The sequence below is a fragment of the Ranitomeya imitator genome, chromosome 2, assembly GCF_032444005.1.
Source record: "Ranitomeya imitator isolate aRanImi1 chromosome 2, aRanImi1.pri, whole genome shotgun sequence".
Classification (NCBI taxonomy): domain Eukaryota; kingdom Metazoa; phylum Chordata; class Amphibia; order Anura; family Dendrobatidae; genus Ranitomeya; species Ranitomeya imitator.
This window is the reverse complement of record NC_091283.1, coordinates 296,222,928-296,238,948: the sequence shown is the minus strand read 5'-3', so window position 1 is coordinate 296,238,948 and position 16,021 is coordinate 296,222,928. Positions and strand designations below refer to the sequence as shown.

Sequence of the window (16,021 nt, the reverse complement as noted above, 5' to 3'; positions counted from 1 at the left end):
CAATATGGGGTCACTTGTGGGGGGTTTCTACTGTTTAGGTACATTAGGGGTTCTGCAAACGCAATGTGACGCCTGCAGACCATTCCATCTAAGTCTGCATTCCAAATGGCGCTCCTTCCCTTCCGAGCTCTGCCATGCGCTCAAACGGTGGTTCCCCCCAACATATGGGGTATCAGCGTACTCAGGACAAATTGGACAACAACTTTTGGGGTCGAATTTCTCCTCTTACCCTCGGGAAAATACAAAACTGGGGGCTAAAAAATAATTTTGGGGGGAAAGATTTTTATTTTTTATTTTCACGGCTCTGCGTTACAAACTGTAGTGAAACACTTGGGGGTCCAAAGCTATCACAACACATCTAGATGAGTTCCTTAGGGGGTCTAGTTTCCAAAATGGTGTCACTTGTGGGGGGTTTCTACTGTTTAGGTACATTAGGGGCTCTGCAAATGCAATGTGACACCTGCAGACCATTCCATCTAAGTCCTCATTCCAAATGGAGCTCCTTCCCTTCCGAGCCCTCCCATGCGCCCAAACAGTGGTTCCCCCCCACATATGGGATATCAGCGCACTCAGGACAAATTGGACAACAAATTGTGGGGTCCAATTTCTCCTGTTACCCTCGGGAAAATACAAAACTAGGGGCTAAAAAATAATTTTTGTGGGAAAAAATGTTTGTTTTATTTTTACGGCTCTCCATTATAAACTTCTGTTAAGTCCTTGGTGGGTCAAAGCGCTCAGCACACATCTAGATAAGTTCCTAAGGGGGTCTACTTTCCAAAATGGTGTCACTTGTGGGGGGTTTCTACTGTTTAGGTACATTAGGGGCTCTGCAAACGCAATGTGACACCTGCAGACCATTCCATCTAAAGGTACCGTCACACTTAGCGATGCTGCAGCGATACCGACAACGATCCGGATCGCTGCAGCGTCGCTGTTTGGTCGCTGGAGAGCTGTCACACAGACAGCTCTCTCCAGCGACCAACGATCAGGGGAAAGACTTCGGCATCGTTGAAACTGTCTTCAACGATGCCGAAGTCCCCGGGTAACCAGGGTAAACATCGGGTTACTAAGCGCAGGGCCGCACTTAGTAACCCGATGTTTACCCTGGTTACCATCGTTAAAGTAAAAAAAACAAACGCTACATACTTACCTACCGCTGTCTGTCCCCGGCGCTGGGCTTCTGTGCTCTGGCTGTGAGCACAGCGGCCGGAAAGCAGAGCGGTGACGTCACCGCTGTGCTCTGCTTTCCGGCTGCCCGCCGCTCACAGACAGAGCAGAGAAGCCCAGCGCTGGGGACAGACAGCGGTAGGTAAGTATGTAGCGTTTGTTTTTTTTACTTTAACGATGGTAACCAGGGTAAACATCGGGTTACTAAGCGCGGCTCTGCGCTTAGTTACCCGATGTTTACCCTGGTTACCAGCGAAGACATCGCTGAATCGGCGTCACACACGCCGATTCAGCGATGTCAGCGGGACCTCAACGATCAAAAAATGGCCCAGGCCATTCCGACACGACCAGCGCTCTCACAGCAGGGGCCTGATCGCTGCTACGTATCACACATAGCGAGATCACTACTGAGATCGCTGTTGCGTCACAAAACTTGTGACTCAGCAGCGATCTCGCTATGTGTGACGGGGCCTTAAGTCTGCATTCAAATGGCACTCCTTCCCTTCCGAGCCCTCCCATGCGCCCAAACAGTGGTTCCCCCCACATATGGTGTATCATCGAACTCAGGACAAATTGGGCAACAAATTTTGGGGTCCAATTTCTCCTGTTACCCTCGGGAAAATACAAAACTGGGGGCTAAAAAAATAATTTTTGTGGGAAAAAAATTTTGTTTTATTTTTACGGCTCTGCATTATAAACTTCTGTGAAGCACTTGGTGGGTCAAAGTGCTCACCACACCTCTAGATAAGTTCCTTAGGGGGTCTACTTTCCAAAATGGTGTCACTTGTGGGAGGTTTCAATGTTTAGGCACATCAGTGGCTCTTCAAACGCAAAATGGCGTCCCATATCAATTCCTGTCAATTTTGCATTGAAAAGTCAAACGGTGCTCCTTCCCTTCCGAGCTCTCCCATCCGCCCAAACAGTGGTTTACCCCCACATATGAGCTATCAGCGTACTCAGGACAAGTTGTACAACAACTTTTGGGGTCCAATTTCTTCTCTTACCCTTGGGAAAATAAAACAAATTGGAGCTGAATTAAATTTTTTGTGAAAAAAAGTTAAATGTTCAGTTTTATTTAAACATTCAAAAAATTCCTGTGAAGCACAATAAGGGTTAATAAACTTCTTGAATATGGTTTTGAGCACCTTGAGGGGTGTAGTTTTTAGAATGGTGTCACACTTGGGTATTTTCTATCATATAGACCCCTCAAAATGACTTCAAATGAGATGTGGTCCCTAAAAAAAAATGGTGTTGTAGAAATGAGAAATTGCTGGTCAACTTTTAACCCTTATAACTCCCTAACAAAAAAAAATTTTGGTTCCAAAATTGTGCTGATGTAAAGTAGACATGTGGGAAATGTTACTTATTAAGTATTTTGTGTGACATATCTCTGTGATTTAATTGCATAAAAATTCAAAGTTGGAAAATTGCGAAATTTTCATAATTTTCGCCAAATTTCCGTTTTTTTCACAAATAAACGCAGGTACTATCAAAGAATTTTTACCATTGTCATGAAGTACAATATGTCACGAGAAAACAATGTCAGAATCACTGGGATCCGTTGAAGCGTTCCAGAGTTATAACCTCATAAAGGGACAGTGGTCAGAATTGTAAAAATTGGCCCGGTCATTAACGTGCAAACCACCCTTGGGGGTAAAGGGGTTAAAAGGCAGATAAGAGACTTTAGTTATGTCTCAGTGGTTGAGTCTATACCCATCGTTGAACTAACAGGTTTGAGTTTACGAAACGTTACAACGTGCATGTTAGCTATTGCAGGGCGTAAATTTATGTGGCTATTTTGCATCGGGGTTGTATGATTGGCGTTCTAGTTGGCTTAAGGTACCGTCACATTTAGCGACGCTGCAGCGATCCAGACAACGATCCCGATCGCTGCAGCGTCCCTGTTTGGTCGCTGGAGAGCTGTCACACAGTCAGCTCTCCAGCGACCAACGATGCTGGTCCCCTGGTAACCAGGGTAAACATCGGGTTAATAAGCGTGGCCCTGCGCTTAGTAACCCGATGTTTACCCTGGTTACCAGTGAACACATCGCTGGATCGGCGTCACACACGCTGATTCAGCGATGTCTGCAGGGAGTCCAGCGACTAAATAAAGTTCTGGACTTTCTGCACCGACCAACGATGGGACAGCAGGATCCTGATCGCGACATAAGCGATTTACGTGAATAACTGCAGAAGTACACATACCAGGGATTCAAGCTTCAGGAGGCTAATTTGCATATTCCAGGTGCCTTCTGGGAGAAGCGAAGTCTCCCTAAGCTAGAAGATCGTTGGGTACAGCCGGGACCAGCTGCTTCGAAAGCATCACCAAACCAGGGATTCAAGCTTCAGGAGGCTAATTTGCATATTCCAGGTGCCTTCTGGGAGAAGCGAAGTCTCCCTAAGCTAGAAGATCGTTGGGTACAGCCGGGACCAGCTGCTTCGAAAGCATCACCAAACCAGGGATTCAAGCTTCAGGAGGCTAATTTGCATATTCCAGGTGCCTTCTGGGAGAAGCGAAGTCTCCCTAAGCTAGAAGATCGTTGGGTACAGCCGGGACCAGCTGCTTAGAAAGAATTTTTGCCTGTAGGACATTATTGCAAGAGAGCTTGGCTGAGTAGATTACACAAGAAGGAAAACACACAGCAAGTCAGCAGGATCTAGGAGCAACATGGCAGATGTGACAACCTACATGGTGAGCTGCAGCATGTGCTACATGTTCACAGATCGACCAGAAGAATCGAATTTCACCTGTCAGAAGTGTAGACTAGTGGCCCTTTTAGAAGAAAAGGTGCGGGGTCTGGAAGAAAGAATAGCAACTTTGAAACTCATCAAAGAGAATGAAGACTTTCTAGACAGAACAGAAGCATCTCTACTGGTCACAGAAGGTGAAAAAAGTGTCAGAGAACCTCCAAAAGCAGATGAGTGGAAGCATGTGACCAAAAGAAGCAAGAAGACCATGGAGAAATCACCAACCACACAACTGAAGAACCGATATCAAATCTTTGTAGAGGATGAAGATGGCACACCTAAGAATGAAGCAATACCAGCAAGCAAAAAAGAAAAGGGCACACAGCAACAAGTGACAGCAAAAAGTACAGCCAAGAAGCAACGAAGAGTGGTGGTGGTGGGAGACTCACTACTGAGAAACACAGAAGCAGCCATCTGCAGACCGGACATAACTGCAAGAGAAGTATGCTGCCTTCCAGGTGCGATGATCAAGGATGTGACCGATAGGATACCAAAGCTCTTCAGCTCCAAGGACGTCCACCCATTTCTTCTGATACATGTTGGCACCAATGACACGGCAAGGAAGGACCTACCGACAATCTGCAAGGACTTTGAAGAGTTGGGGAAGAAAGTAAAGGAACTGGATGCACAGGTAGTTTTTTCTTCTATCCTTCCAGTAGACGGGCATGGCACCAGGAGATGGAACAGGATCCTTGATGCAAACAACTGGCTAAGACGATGGTGCAGACAACAAGGATTTGGATTCCTGGACCACGGTGTGAATTACTGGTATGATGGACTCCTCGCCAGAGACGGACTACACCTCAACAAACCTGGGAAACACACATTCGCCAGAAGACTCGCTACACTCATCAGGAGGGCGTTAAACTAGAAGAAGAGGGGACGGGAAGAAAAACATTAGACTCGAACAAAGACGACCCAGGAAAACATACTCTGAAGGGAGGTAAGAACATTTCTAAAACAATCCACAGTGAGGAGATTGGAACAAAACAAAATCCTCTAAACTGCATGATCGCAAACGCCAGAAGCCTGACAAACAAGATGGAAGAACTAGAAGCAGAAATATCTACAGGTAACTTTGACATAGTGGGAATAACCGAGACATGGTTAGATGAAAGCTATGACTGGGCAGTTAACTTACAGGGTTATAGTCTGTTTAGAAAGGATCGTAAAAATCGGAGAGGAGGAGGGGTTTGTCTCTATGTAAAGTCTTGTCTAAAGTCCACTTTAAGGGAGGATATTAGCGAAGGGAATGAGGATGTCGAGTCCATATGGGTTGAAATTCATGGAGGGAAAAATGGTAACAAAATTCTCATTGGGGTCTGTTACAAACCCCCAAATATAACAGAAAGCATGGAAAGTCTACTTCTAAAGCAGATAGATGAAGCTGCAACCCATAATGAGGTCCTGGTTATGGGGGACTTTAACTACCCGGATATTAACTGGGAAACAGAAACCTGTGAAACCCATAAAGGCAACAGGTTTCTGCTAATAACCAAGAAAAATTATCTTTCACAATTGGTGCAGAATCCAACCAGAGGAGCAGCACTTTTAGACCTAATACTATCTAATAGACCTGACAGAATAACAAATCTGCAGGTGGTCGGGCATTTATGAAATAGCGACCACAATATTGTGCAGTTTCACCTGTCTTTCACTAGGGGGACTTGTCAGGGAGTCACAAAAACATTGAACTTTAGGAAGGCAAAGTTTGAACAGCTTAGAGATGCCCTTAATCTGGTAGACTGGGACAATATCCTCAGAAATAAGAATACAGATAATAAATGGGAAATGTTTAAGAACATCCTAAATAGGCAGTGTAAGCGGTTTATACCTTGTGGGAATAAAAGGACTAGAAATAGGAAAAACCCAATGTGGCTAAACAAAGAAGTAAGACAGGCAATTAACAGTAAAAAGAAAGCATTTGCACTACTAAAGCAGGATGGCACCATTGAAGCTCTAAAAAACTATAGGGAGAAAAATACTTTATCTAAAAAACTAATTAAAGCTGCCAAAAAGGAAACAGAGAAGCACATTGCTAAGGAGAGTAAAACTAATCCCAAACTGTTCTTCAACTATATCAATAGTAAAAGAATAAAAACTGAAAATGTAGGCCCCTTAAAAAATAGTGAGGAAAGAATGGTTGTAGATGACGAGGAAAAAGCTAACATATTAAACACCTTCTTCTCCACGGTATTCACGGTGGAAAATGAAATGCTAGATGAAATCCCAAGAAACAATGAAAACCCTATATTAAGGGTCACCAATCTAACCCAAGAAGAGGTGCGAAACCGGCTAAATAAGATTAAAATAGATAAATCTCCGGGTCCGGATGGCATACACCCACGAGTACTAAGAGAACTAAGTAATGTAATAGATAAACCATTATTTCTTATTTTTAGTGACTCTATAGCGACAGGGTCTGTTCCGCAGGACTGGCGCATAGCAAATGTGGTGCCAATATTCAAAAAGGGCTCTAAAAGTGAACCTGGAAATTATAGGCCAGTAAGTCTAACCTCTATTGTTGGTAAAATATTTGAAGGGTTTCTGAGGGATGTTATTCTAGATTATCTCAATGAGAATAACTGTTTAACTCCATATCAGCATGGGTTTATGAGAAATCGCTCCTGTCAAACCAATCTAATCAGTTTTTATGAAGAGGTAAGCTATAGACTGGACCACGGTGAGTCATTAGACGTGGTATATCTCGATTTTTCCAAAGCGTTTGATACCGTGCCGCACAAGAGGTTGGTACACAAAATGAGAATGCTTGGTCTGGGGGAAAATGTGTGTAAATGGGTTAGTAACTGGCTTAGTGATAGAAAGCAGAGGGTGGTTATAAATGGTATAGTCTCTAACTGGGTCGCTGTGACCAGTGGGGTACCGCAGGGGTCAGTATTGGGACCTGTTCTCTTCAACATATTCATTAATGATCTGGTAGAAGGTTTACACAGTAAAATATCGATATTTGCAGATGATACAAAACTATGTAAAGCAGTTAATACAAGAGAAGATAGTATTCTGCTACAGATGGATCTGGATAAGTTGGAAACTTGGGCTGAAAGGTGGCAGATGAGGTTTAACAATGATAAATGTAAGGTTATACACATGGGAAGAGGGAATCAATATCACCATTACACACTGAACGGGAAACCACTGGGTAAATCTGACAAGGAGAAGGACTTGGGGATCCTAGTTAATGATAAACTTACCTGGAGCAGCCAGTGCCAGGCAGCAGCTGCCAAGGCAAACAGGATCATGGGGTGCATTAAAAGAGGTCTGGATACACATGATGAGAGCATTATACTGCCTCTGTACAAATCCCTAGTTAGACCGCACATGGAGTACTGTGTCCAGTTTTGGGCACCGGTGCTCAGGAAGGATATAATGGAACTAGAGAGAGTACAAAGGAGGGCAACAAAATTAATAAAGGGGATGGGAGAACTACAATACCCACATAGATTAGCGAAATTAGGATTATTTAGTCTAGAAAAAAGACGACTGAGGGGCGATCTAATAACCATGTATAAGTATATAAGGGGACAATACAAATATCTCGCTGAGGATCTGTTTATACCAAGGAAGGTGACGGGCACAAGGGGGCATTCTTTGCGTCTGGAGGAGAGAAGGTTTTTCCACCAACATAGAAGAGGATTCTTTACTGTTAGGGCAGTGAGAATCTGGAATTGCTTGCCTGAGGAGGTGGTGATGGCGAACTCAGTCGAGGGGTTCAAGAGAGGCCTGGATGTCTTCCTGGAGCAGAACAATATTGTATCATACAATTATTAGGTTCTGTAGAAGGACGTAGATCTGGGTATTTATTATGATGGAATATAGGCTGAACTGGATGGACAAATGTCTTTTTTCGGCCTTACTAACTATGTTACTATGTTACTATGTTACATAGAGTTGATATTTTTGGGGGTAAATATTATTCAGGACATTGATCTGGTCATTTTGAGTAGTAGTGGTCAAGGGTACCTGTTTTCAAATTGAACTTACGTACGATTGAGTGCGTTTGTTTATTCGCGACATAAGCGATTTACGTGAATAACTTCTGAACTACACATAGAGTTGATATTTTTTTTGGTAAATATTGTTCAGGACATTGATATGTTCATTTTGAGTATTAGTGGTCAACGGTACCCGTTTTCAAATTGAACTTACGTACGATTAAGTGCGTTTGTTTATTCGCGACATAAGCGATTTACGTGAATAACTTCTGAACTACACATAGAGTTGATATTTTTTTTGGTAAATATTATTCAGGACATTGATCTGGTCATTTTGAGTAGTAGTGGTCAAGGGTACCTGTTTTCAAATTGAACTTACGTACGATTAAGTGCGTTTGTTTATTCGCGACATAAGCGATTTACGTGAATAACTTCTGAACTACACATAGAGTTGATATTTTTTTTGGTAAATATTATTCAGGACATTGATCTGGTCATTTTGAGTAGTAGTGGTCAAGGGTACCTGTTTTCAAATTGAACTTATGTACGATTGAGTGTGTTTGATTATGTGCGACATAAGCGATTTACTTGAATAACCCAGGACCACAAGTAGTCAAAATAAACGTCTCAAAGTCCTGATCAAAATTTTACCCAAACAATATCCACTATGTATAATTCACCATTCATGGAAAATCGAATAGCTAACTAATATCTAATAGCTAACTGCAGACTAACTTTAATCCGGTAGAATAATGGAGCCTCCAGCACCGACCTCCACCCGCACTCCACATAGAGAATAATGGAGCCTCCAGCACCGACCTCCACCCACAGAGCCGCACTCCACATAGAGAATAATGGAGCCTCCAGCACCGACCTCCACCCGCAGAGCCGCACTCCACATAGAGAATAATGGGGCCTCCAGCACCAACCTCCACCCGCAGAGCCGCACTCCACATAGAGAATAATGGAGCCTCCAGCACCGACCTCCACCCGCAGAGCCACACTCCACATAGAGAATAATGGAGCCTCCAGCACCGACCTCCACCCGCACTCCACATAGAGAATAATGGAGCCTCCAGCACCGACCTCCACCCGCAGAGCCATACTCCACATAGAGAATAATGGAGCCTCCAGCACCGACCTCCACCCGCAGAGCCACACTCCACATAGAGAATAATGGAGCCTCCAGCACCGACCTCCACCCGCATTCCACAAAGAGAATAATGGAGCCTCCAGCACCGACCTCCACCCGCAGAGCCGCACTCCACATAGAGAATAATGGGGCCTCCAGCACCGACCTCCACCCGCACTCCACATAGAGAATAATGGAGCCTCCAGCACCGACCTCCACCCGCAGAGCCGCACTCCACATAGAGAATAATGGAGCCTCCAGCACCGACCTCCACCCGCAGAGCCGCACTCCACATAGAGAATAATGGAGCCTCCAGCACCGACCTCCACCCGCAGAGCCGCACTCCACATAGCGAATAATGGAGCCTCCAGCACCGACCTCCACCCGCAGAGCCGCACTCCACATAGAGAATAATGGAGCCTCCAGCACCGACCTCCACCCGCAGAGCCACACTCCACATAGAGAATAATGGAGCCTCCAGCACCGATCGCCACCCGCAGAGCCGCACTCCACATAGAGAATAATGGAGCCTCCACCAACGACCTCCACCCGCAGAGCCGCACTCCACATAGAGAATAATGGAGCCTCCAGCATCGACCTCCACCCGCAGAGCCGCACTCCACATAGAGAATAATGGAGCCTCCAGCACTGACCTCCACCCACAGAGCCGCACTCCACATAGAGAATGGAGCCTCCAGCACCGACCTCCACCCGCAGAGCCGCACTCCACATAGAGAATAATGGAGCCTCCAGCATCGACCTCCACCCGCAGAGCCGCACTCCACATAGAGAATAATGGAGCCTCCAGCACTGACCTCCACCCACAGAGCCGCACTCCACATAGAGAATAATGGGGCCTCCAGCACCGACCTCCACCCGCACTCCACATAGAGAATAATGGAACCTCCAGCACTTACCTCCACCCGCAGAGCCGCACTCCACATAGAGAATAATGGAGCCTCCAGCATCGACCTCCACCCGCAGAGCCGCACTCCACATAGAGAATAATGGAGCCTCCAGCACCTACCTCCACCCGCAGAGCCGCACTCCACATAGAGAATAATGGAGCCTCCAGCACCGACCTCCACCCGCAGAGCCGCACCCCACATAGAGAATAATGGAGCCTCCAGCACCGACCTCCACCCGCAGAGCCGCACTCCACATAGAGAATAATGGAGCCTCCAGCACCAACCTCCACCCGCAGAGCCACACTCCACATAGAGAATAATGGAGCCTCCAGCACCGACCTCCACCCGCAGAGCCGCACTCCACATAGAGAATAATGGAGCCTCCAGCACCGACCTCCACCCGCAGAGCAGCACTCCACATAGAGAATAATGGAGCCTCCAGCACCGACCTCCACCCGCAGAGCCGTACTCCACATAGAGAATAATGGAGCCTCCAGCACCGACCTCCACCCGAAGAGCCGTACTCCACATAGAGAATAATGGAGCCTCCAGCACCGACCTCCACCCGCAGAGCCACACTCCACATAGAGAATAATGGAGCCTCCAGCACCGACCTCCACCCGCAGAGCCGTACTCCACATAGAGAATAATGGAGCCTCCAGCACCGACCTCCACCCGAAGAGCCGTACTCCACATAGAGAATAATGGAGCCTCCAGCACCGACCTCCACCCGCAGAGCCACACTCCACATAGAGAATAATGGAGCCTCCAGCACCGACCTCCACCCGAAGAGCCGTACTCCACATAGAGAATAATGGAGCCTCCAGCACCGACCTCCACCCGCAGAGCCACACTCCACATAGAGAATAATGGAGCCTCCAGCACCGACCTCCACCCGCAGAGCAGCACTCCACATAGAGAATAATGGAGCCTCCAGCACCGACCTCCACCCGCAGAGCAGCACTCCACATAGAGAATAATGGAGCCTCCAGCACCGACCTCCACCCGCAGAGCCGCACTCCACATAGAGAATAATGGAGCCTCCAGCACCGACCTCCACCCGAAGAGCCGTACTCCACATAGAGAATAATGGAGCCTCCAGCACCGACCTCCACCCGCAGAGCCACACTCCACATAGAGAATAATGGAGCCTCCAGCACCGACCTCCACCCGCAGAGCCGCACTCCACATACAGAATAATGGAGCCTCCAGCACCGACCTCCACCCGCAGAGCCGCACTCCACATAGAGAATAATGGGGCCTCCAGCACCGACCTCCACCCGCAGAGCCGCACTTCACATAGAGAATAATGGAGCCTCCAGCACCGACCTCCACCCGCAGAGCCGCACTCCACATAGAGAATAATGGAGCCTCCAGCACCGACCTCCACCCGCAGAGCCGCACTTCACATAGAGAATAATGGAGCCTCCAGCACCGACCTCCACCCGCAGAGCCGCACTCCACATAGAGAATAATGGGGCCTCCAGCACCGACCTCCACCCGCACTCCACATAGAGAATAATGGAGCCTCCAGCACCGACCTCCACCAACAGAGCCACACTCCACATAGAGAATAATGGAGCCTCCAGCACCGACCTCCACCCGCAGAGCCACACTCCACATAGAGAATAATGAAGCCTCCAGCACCGACCTCCACCCGCAGAGCCGCACTCCACATAGAGAATAATGGAGCCTCCAGCACCGACCTCCACCCGCAGAGCCGCACTCCACATAGAGAATAATGGGGCCTCCAGCACCGACCTCCACCCGCACTCCACATAGAGAATAATGGAGCCTCCAGCACCGACCTCCACCAACAGAGCCACACTCCACATAGAGAATAATGGAGCCTCCAGCACCGACCTCCACCCGCAGAGCCACACTCCACATAGAGAATAATGAAGCCTCCAGCACCGACCTCCACCCGCAGAGCCGCACTCCACATAGAGAATAATGGAGCCTCCAGCACCGACCTCCACCCGCAGAGCCGCACTCCACATACAGAATAATGGAGCCTCCAGCACCGACCTCCACCCGCACTCCACATAGAGAATAATGGAGCCTCCAGCACCGACCTCCACCAACAGAGCCACACTCCACATAGAGAATAATAGAGCCTCCAGCACCGACCTCCACCCGCAGAACCACACTCCACATAGAGAATAATGGAGCCTCCAGCACCGACCTCCACCCGCAGAGCCGCACTCCACATAGAGAATAATGGAGCCTCCAGCACCGACCTCCACCCGCAGAGCCACACTCCACATAGAGAATAATGAAGCCTCCAGCACCGACCTCCACCCGCAGAGCCGCACTCCACATAGAGAATAATGGAGCCTCCAGCACCGACCTCCACCCGCAGAGCCGCACTCCACATAGAGAATAATGAAGCCTCCAGCACCGACCTCCACCCGCAGAGCCGCACTCCACATACAGAATAATGGAGCCTCCAGCACCGACCTCCACCCGCAGAGCCGCACTCCACATAGAGAATAATGGAGCCTCCAGCACCGACCTCCACCCGCAGAGCCGCACTCCACATAGAGAATAATGGGGCCTCCAGCACCGACCTCCACCCGCAGAGCCGCACTCCACATAGAGAATAATGGAGCCTCCAGCACCGACCTCCACCCGCAGAGCCACACTCCACATAGAGAATAATGGAGCCTCCAGCACCGACCTCCACCCGCAGAGCCACACTCCACATAGAGAATAATGGGGCCTCCAGCACCGACCTCCACCCGCAGAGCCACACTCCACATAGAGAATAATGGAGCCTCCAGCACCGACCTCCACCCGCAGAGCCGCACTCCACATAGAGAATAATGGGGCCTCCAGCACCGACCTCCACCCGCAGAGCCACACTCCACATAGAGAATAATGGAGCCTCCAGCACCGACCTCCACCCGCAGAGCCGCACTCCACATAGAGAATAATGGAGCCTCCAGCACCGACCTCCACCCGCAGAGCCGCACTCCACATAGAGAATAATGGGGCCTCCAGCACCGACCTCCACCCGCAGAGCCGCACTCCACATAGAGAATAATGGAGCCTCCAGCACCGACCTCCACCCGCAGAGCCGCACTCCACAGAGAGAATAATGGAGCCTCCAGCACCGACCTCCACCCACAGAACCGCACTCCACATAGAGAATAATGGAGCCTCCAGCACCGACCTCCACCCGCAGAGCCGCACTCCACAGAGAGAATAATGGAGCCTCCAGCACCGACCTCCACCCGCAGAGCCGCACTCCACATACAGAATAATGGAGCCTCCAGCACCGACCTCCACCCGCACTCCACATAGAGAATAATGGGGCCTCCAGCACCGACCTCCACCCGCAGAGCCACACTCCACATAGAGAATAATGAAGCCTCCAGCACCGACCTCCACCCGCAGAGCCGCACTCCACATAGAGAATAATGGAGCCTCCAGCACCGACCTCCACCCGCAGAGCCGCACTCCACATAGAGAATAATGGAGCCTCCAGCACCGACCTCCACCCGCAGAGCTGCACTCCACATAGAGAATAATGGAGCCTCCACCACCTACCTCCACCTGCAGAGCCGCACTCCACATAGAGAATAATGGAGCCTCCACCACCTACCTCCACCTGCAGAGCCGCACTCCACATAGAGAATAATGGAGCCTCCAGCACCGACCTCCACCCGCAGAGCCGCACTCCACATAGAGAATAATGGAGCCTCCAGCACCGACCTCCACCCGCAGAGCCGCACTCCACATAGAGAATAATGGAGCCTCCAGCACTCACCACTATGGTAGCATCTAGAATGGAGTTGATTTCTTGAGGGGGAGGAGTGATTCCTTGGAATCATGATGTAACCGGAAGGGGCGGGGCCTCATGTACTCCAATGAGGAGTCAATAGCAGGAAGCTGCGTTTTGCTGAGGCTGCTGGAGAAGGGTAAATGCTAGAGTGTATGGGCTCCTTCCAGGTGTGACGTCATTTCCGGAGGCGTGTCCTATCGGGAGGGGGCGTGTTTTGAGTTCACGTCACCAAGGCGGCAGAGAAAGCAGCATGATGTAGCTTGTGGACGCCATGGCACATGGAGGTTAGTGGTTTCAGGGTGAAAAAATGCTTCTTGCTGCTGGCTATTAGGGGGGCTCCTGTGGTGGGATTTGGGGGGCACCTGCTGCTGGTGGCTATTGTGGAGGTCCCCTGTGGTGGGATGTTGTGGTGGACCCCTGTGGTGAGATTTTGGGGGGCACCTGTTGCTGCTGGCTATTGTGGGGGACCCCTGTGGTGGGATTTTAGGGGGCACTTGCTGCTGGCTATTGTAGGGGGGACCCCTGTGTTGGGATTTTGGGGGGCACCTGTGGTGGGATTTGGGGAGGCACCTACTGATGCTGGCTGTTGTGGGGGACCCCTGCGGTGAGATTTTGGGGGGCACCTGCTGCTGGCTATTGTGGGGGACCCCTGCGGTGAGATTTTGGGGAGCACCTGCTGCTGGCTATTGTGGGGGACCCCTGCGGTGGGATTTTGGGGGGCACCTGCTGCTGGCTATTGTGGGGGACCCCTGTGGTGGGATTTTGGTGGGGGCTGCTGCTGGCTGTTGGGGGACCCCTTTTGGGATTGGGGGGGCACCTGATGCTGGCTATTGTGGGGGACCGCTGTTGTGGGATTTTGGGGTGCACCTACTGCTGCCTGCTGTTGTGGGGGACCGCTGTGGTGGGATTTGGGGAGGCACCTACTGATGCTGGCTGTTGTGGGGGACCCCTGTGGTGAGATTTTGGGGGGCACCTGCTGCTGGCTATTGTGGGGAACCTCTGTGGTGGGATTTTGGGGCACCTGCTGCTGCTGGCTATTGTGGGGGTCCCCTGTGGTGACATTTTGGGGTGGCTGCTGCTGGCTGTTGTGGGGGACCCCTGTGGTGGGATTTTGGGGGGGGACCTGATGCTGGCTATTGTGGGGGACCCCTGTGGTGGGATTTGGGGGGGCACCTGCTGCTGGCTATTGTGGGGGACCCCTGTGGTGGGCTATTGTGGGGGACCCCTGTGGTGAGATTTGGGGGGGGGAGGCACCTGCTGCTGGCTATTGTGGGGGACCCCTGTAGTGAGATTTTTTTTTGGGGGGGGGGCACCTGCTGCTGGCTATTGTGGGGGACCCCTGTGGTGAGATTTTGGGGGGCACCTGCTGCTGCTGGCTATTGTGGGGGACCCCTGTGGTGAGATTTTGGGGGGCACCTGCTGCTGCTGGCTATTTTGGGGGACCCCTGTGGTGGGATGTTGTGGGGGACCCCTGTGGGGAGATCTTGGGGGGGCACCTACTGCTGCTGGCTTTTGTGGGGGACCCCTGTGGTGGGATGTTGTGGGGGACCCTGTTATGACCTGGTGGTTAGGACAAAAGTGGACCAGATGATCAGGAGCACACAGAAAAAACCTGATCGCTACAAAAACATAGGACAAGCTCTGGGAAATGGGAACTCTGCTGACCGAAATCCCTACTCTTATCACACATACTAAAAATAGCCGTGGAGCGTACCTGACTCTCCCTAGACGCCTCTGCACAGCCTAAGAGCTAACTAGCCCTAGAAGAAGAAAATACAGCCTACCTTGCCTCAGAGAAATTCCCCAAAGGAAAAGGCAGCCCCCCACATATATTGACTGTGAGTAAAGATGAAATCACAAACACAGAGATGAAATAGATTTAGCAAAGAGAGGCCCGACTTACTAAACAGACTGAGTATAGGAAAGATAACTTTGAGGTCAGCACAAAACCCTACAAAAAGCCACGCAGAGAGAGCAGGGAAAAATAAACCTTCCGCACCGACTAACGGGCGGAGGCGCCCCTCAGCGTCCCAGAGCTTCCAGCAAGCAAAGAAAATTCACAAAACAAGCTGGACAGAAAAAATACAAAAACCAGAAAAAAGCAGGAAGAACTTAGCTTTTGCAGTAGCAAGCAGGCGATCCGGAGCGAACTAGACCATAGAACTACATTGACAGCTGGCATCTAACAGAGATCCAAGTGGAGTTAAATAGATTGGCCAGCTAACGAACTAAGCTCGTCACTTGTGGAAGGGAACTCAGAAACACCCACAGTCACCAGAGAAAGTCCATGGACAGAATCAACCGAAGTACCATTCATGACCACAGG

The 16,021-nt window shown here is 49.8% G+C and overlaps 2 protein-coding genes across 2 annotated transcripts in view; one reads left to right on the top strand and one right to left on the bottom strand.

Annotated features, from left to right (window-relative positions):
• The window catches only part of LOC138663294 (oocyte zinc finger protein XlCOF22-like), a 54,314-nt gene extending 40,507 nt beyond the window's left edge, over positions 1-13,807 (bottom strand). The window contains exon 1 of the mRNA XM_069749473.1: positions 13,681-13,807. The gene's annotated coding sequence lies outside the window, so the exon portion shown is untranslated. The remainder of the gene's footprint in view (positions 1-13,680) is intronic.
• Positions 13,808-13,906: 99 nt separating this feature from the next.
• Positions 13,907-16,021, top strand: part of LOC138663293 (zinc finger protein 665-like) — a 55,093-nt gene continuing 52,978 nt past the window's right edge. The window contains exon 1 of the mRNA XM_069749470.1: positions 13,907-13,979. Coding sequence (XP_069605571.1) covers positions 13,974-13,979 — 6 coding nt within the window. The 5' untranslated portion in view covers positions 13,907-13,973. The remainder of the gene's footprint in view (positions 13,980-16,021) is intronic.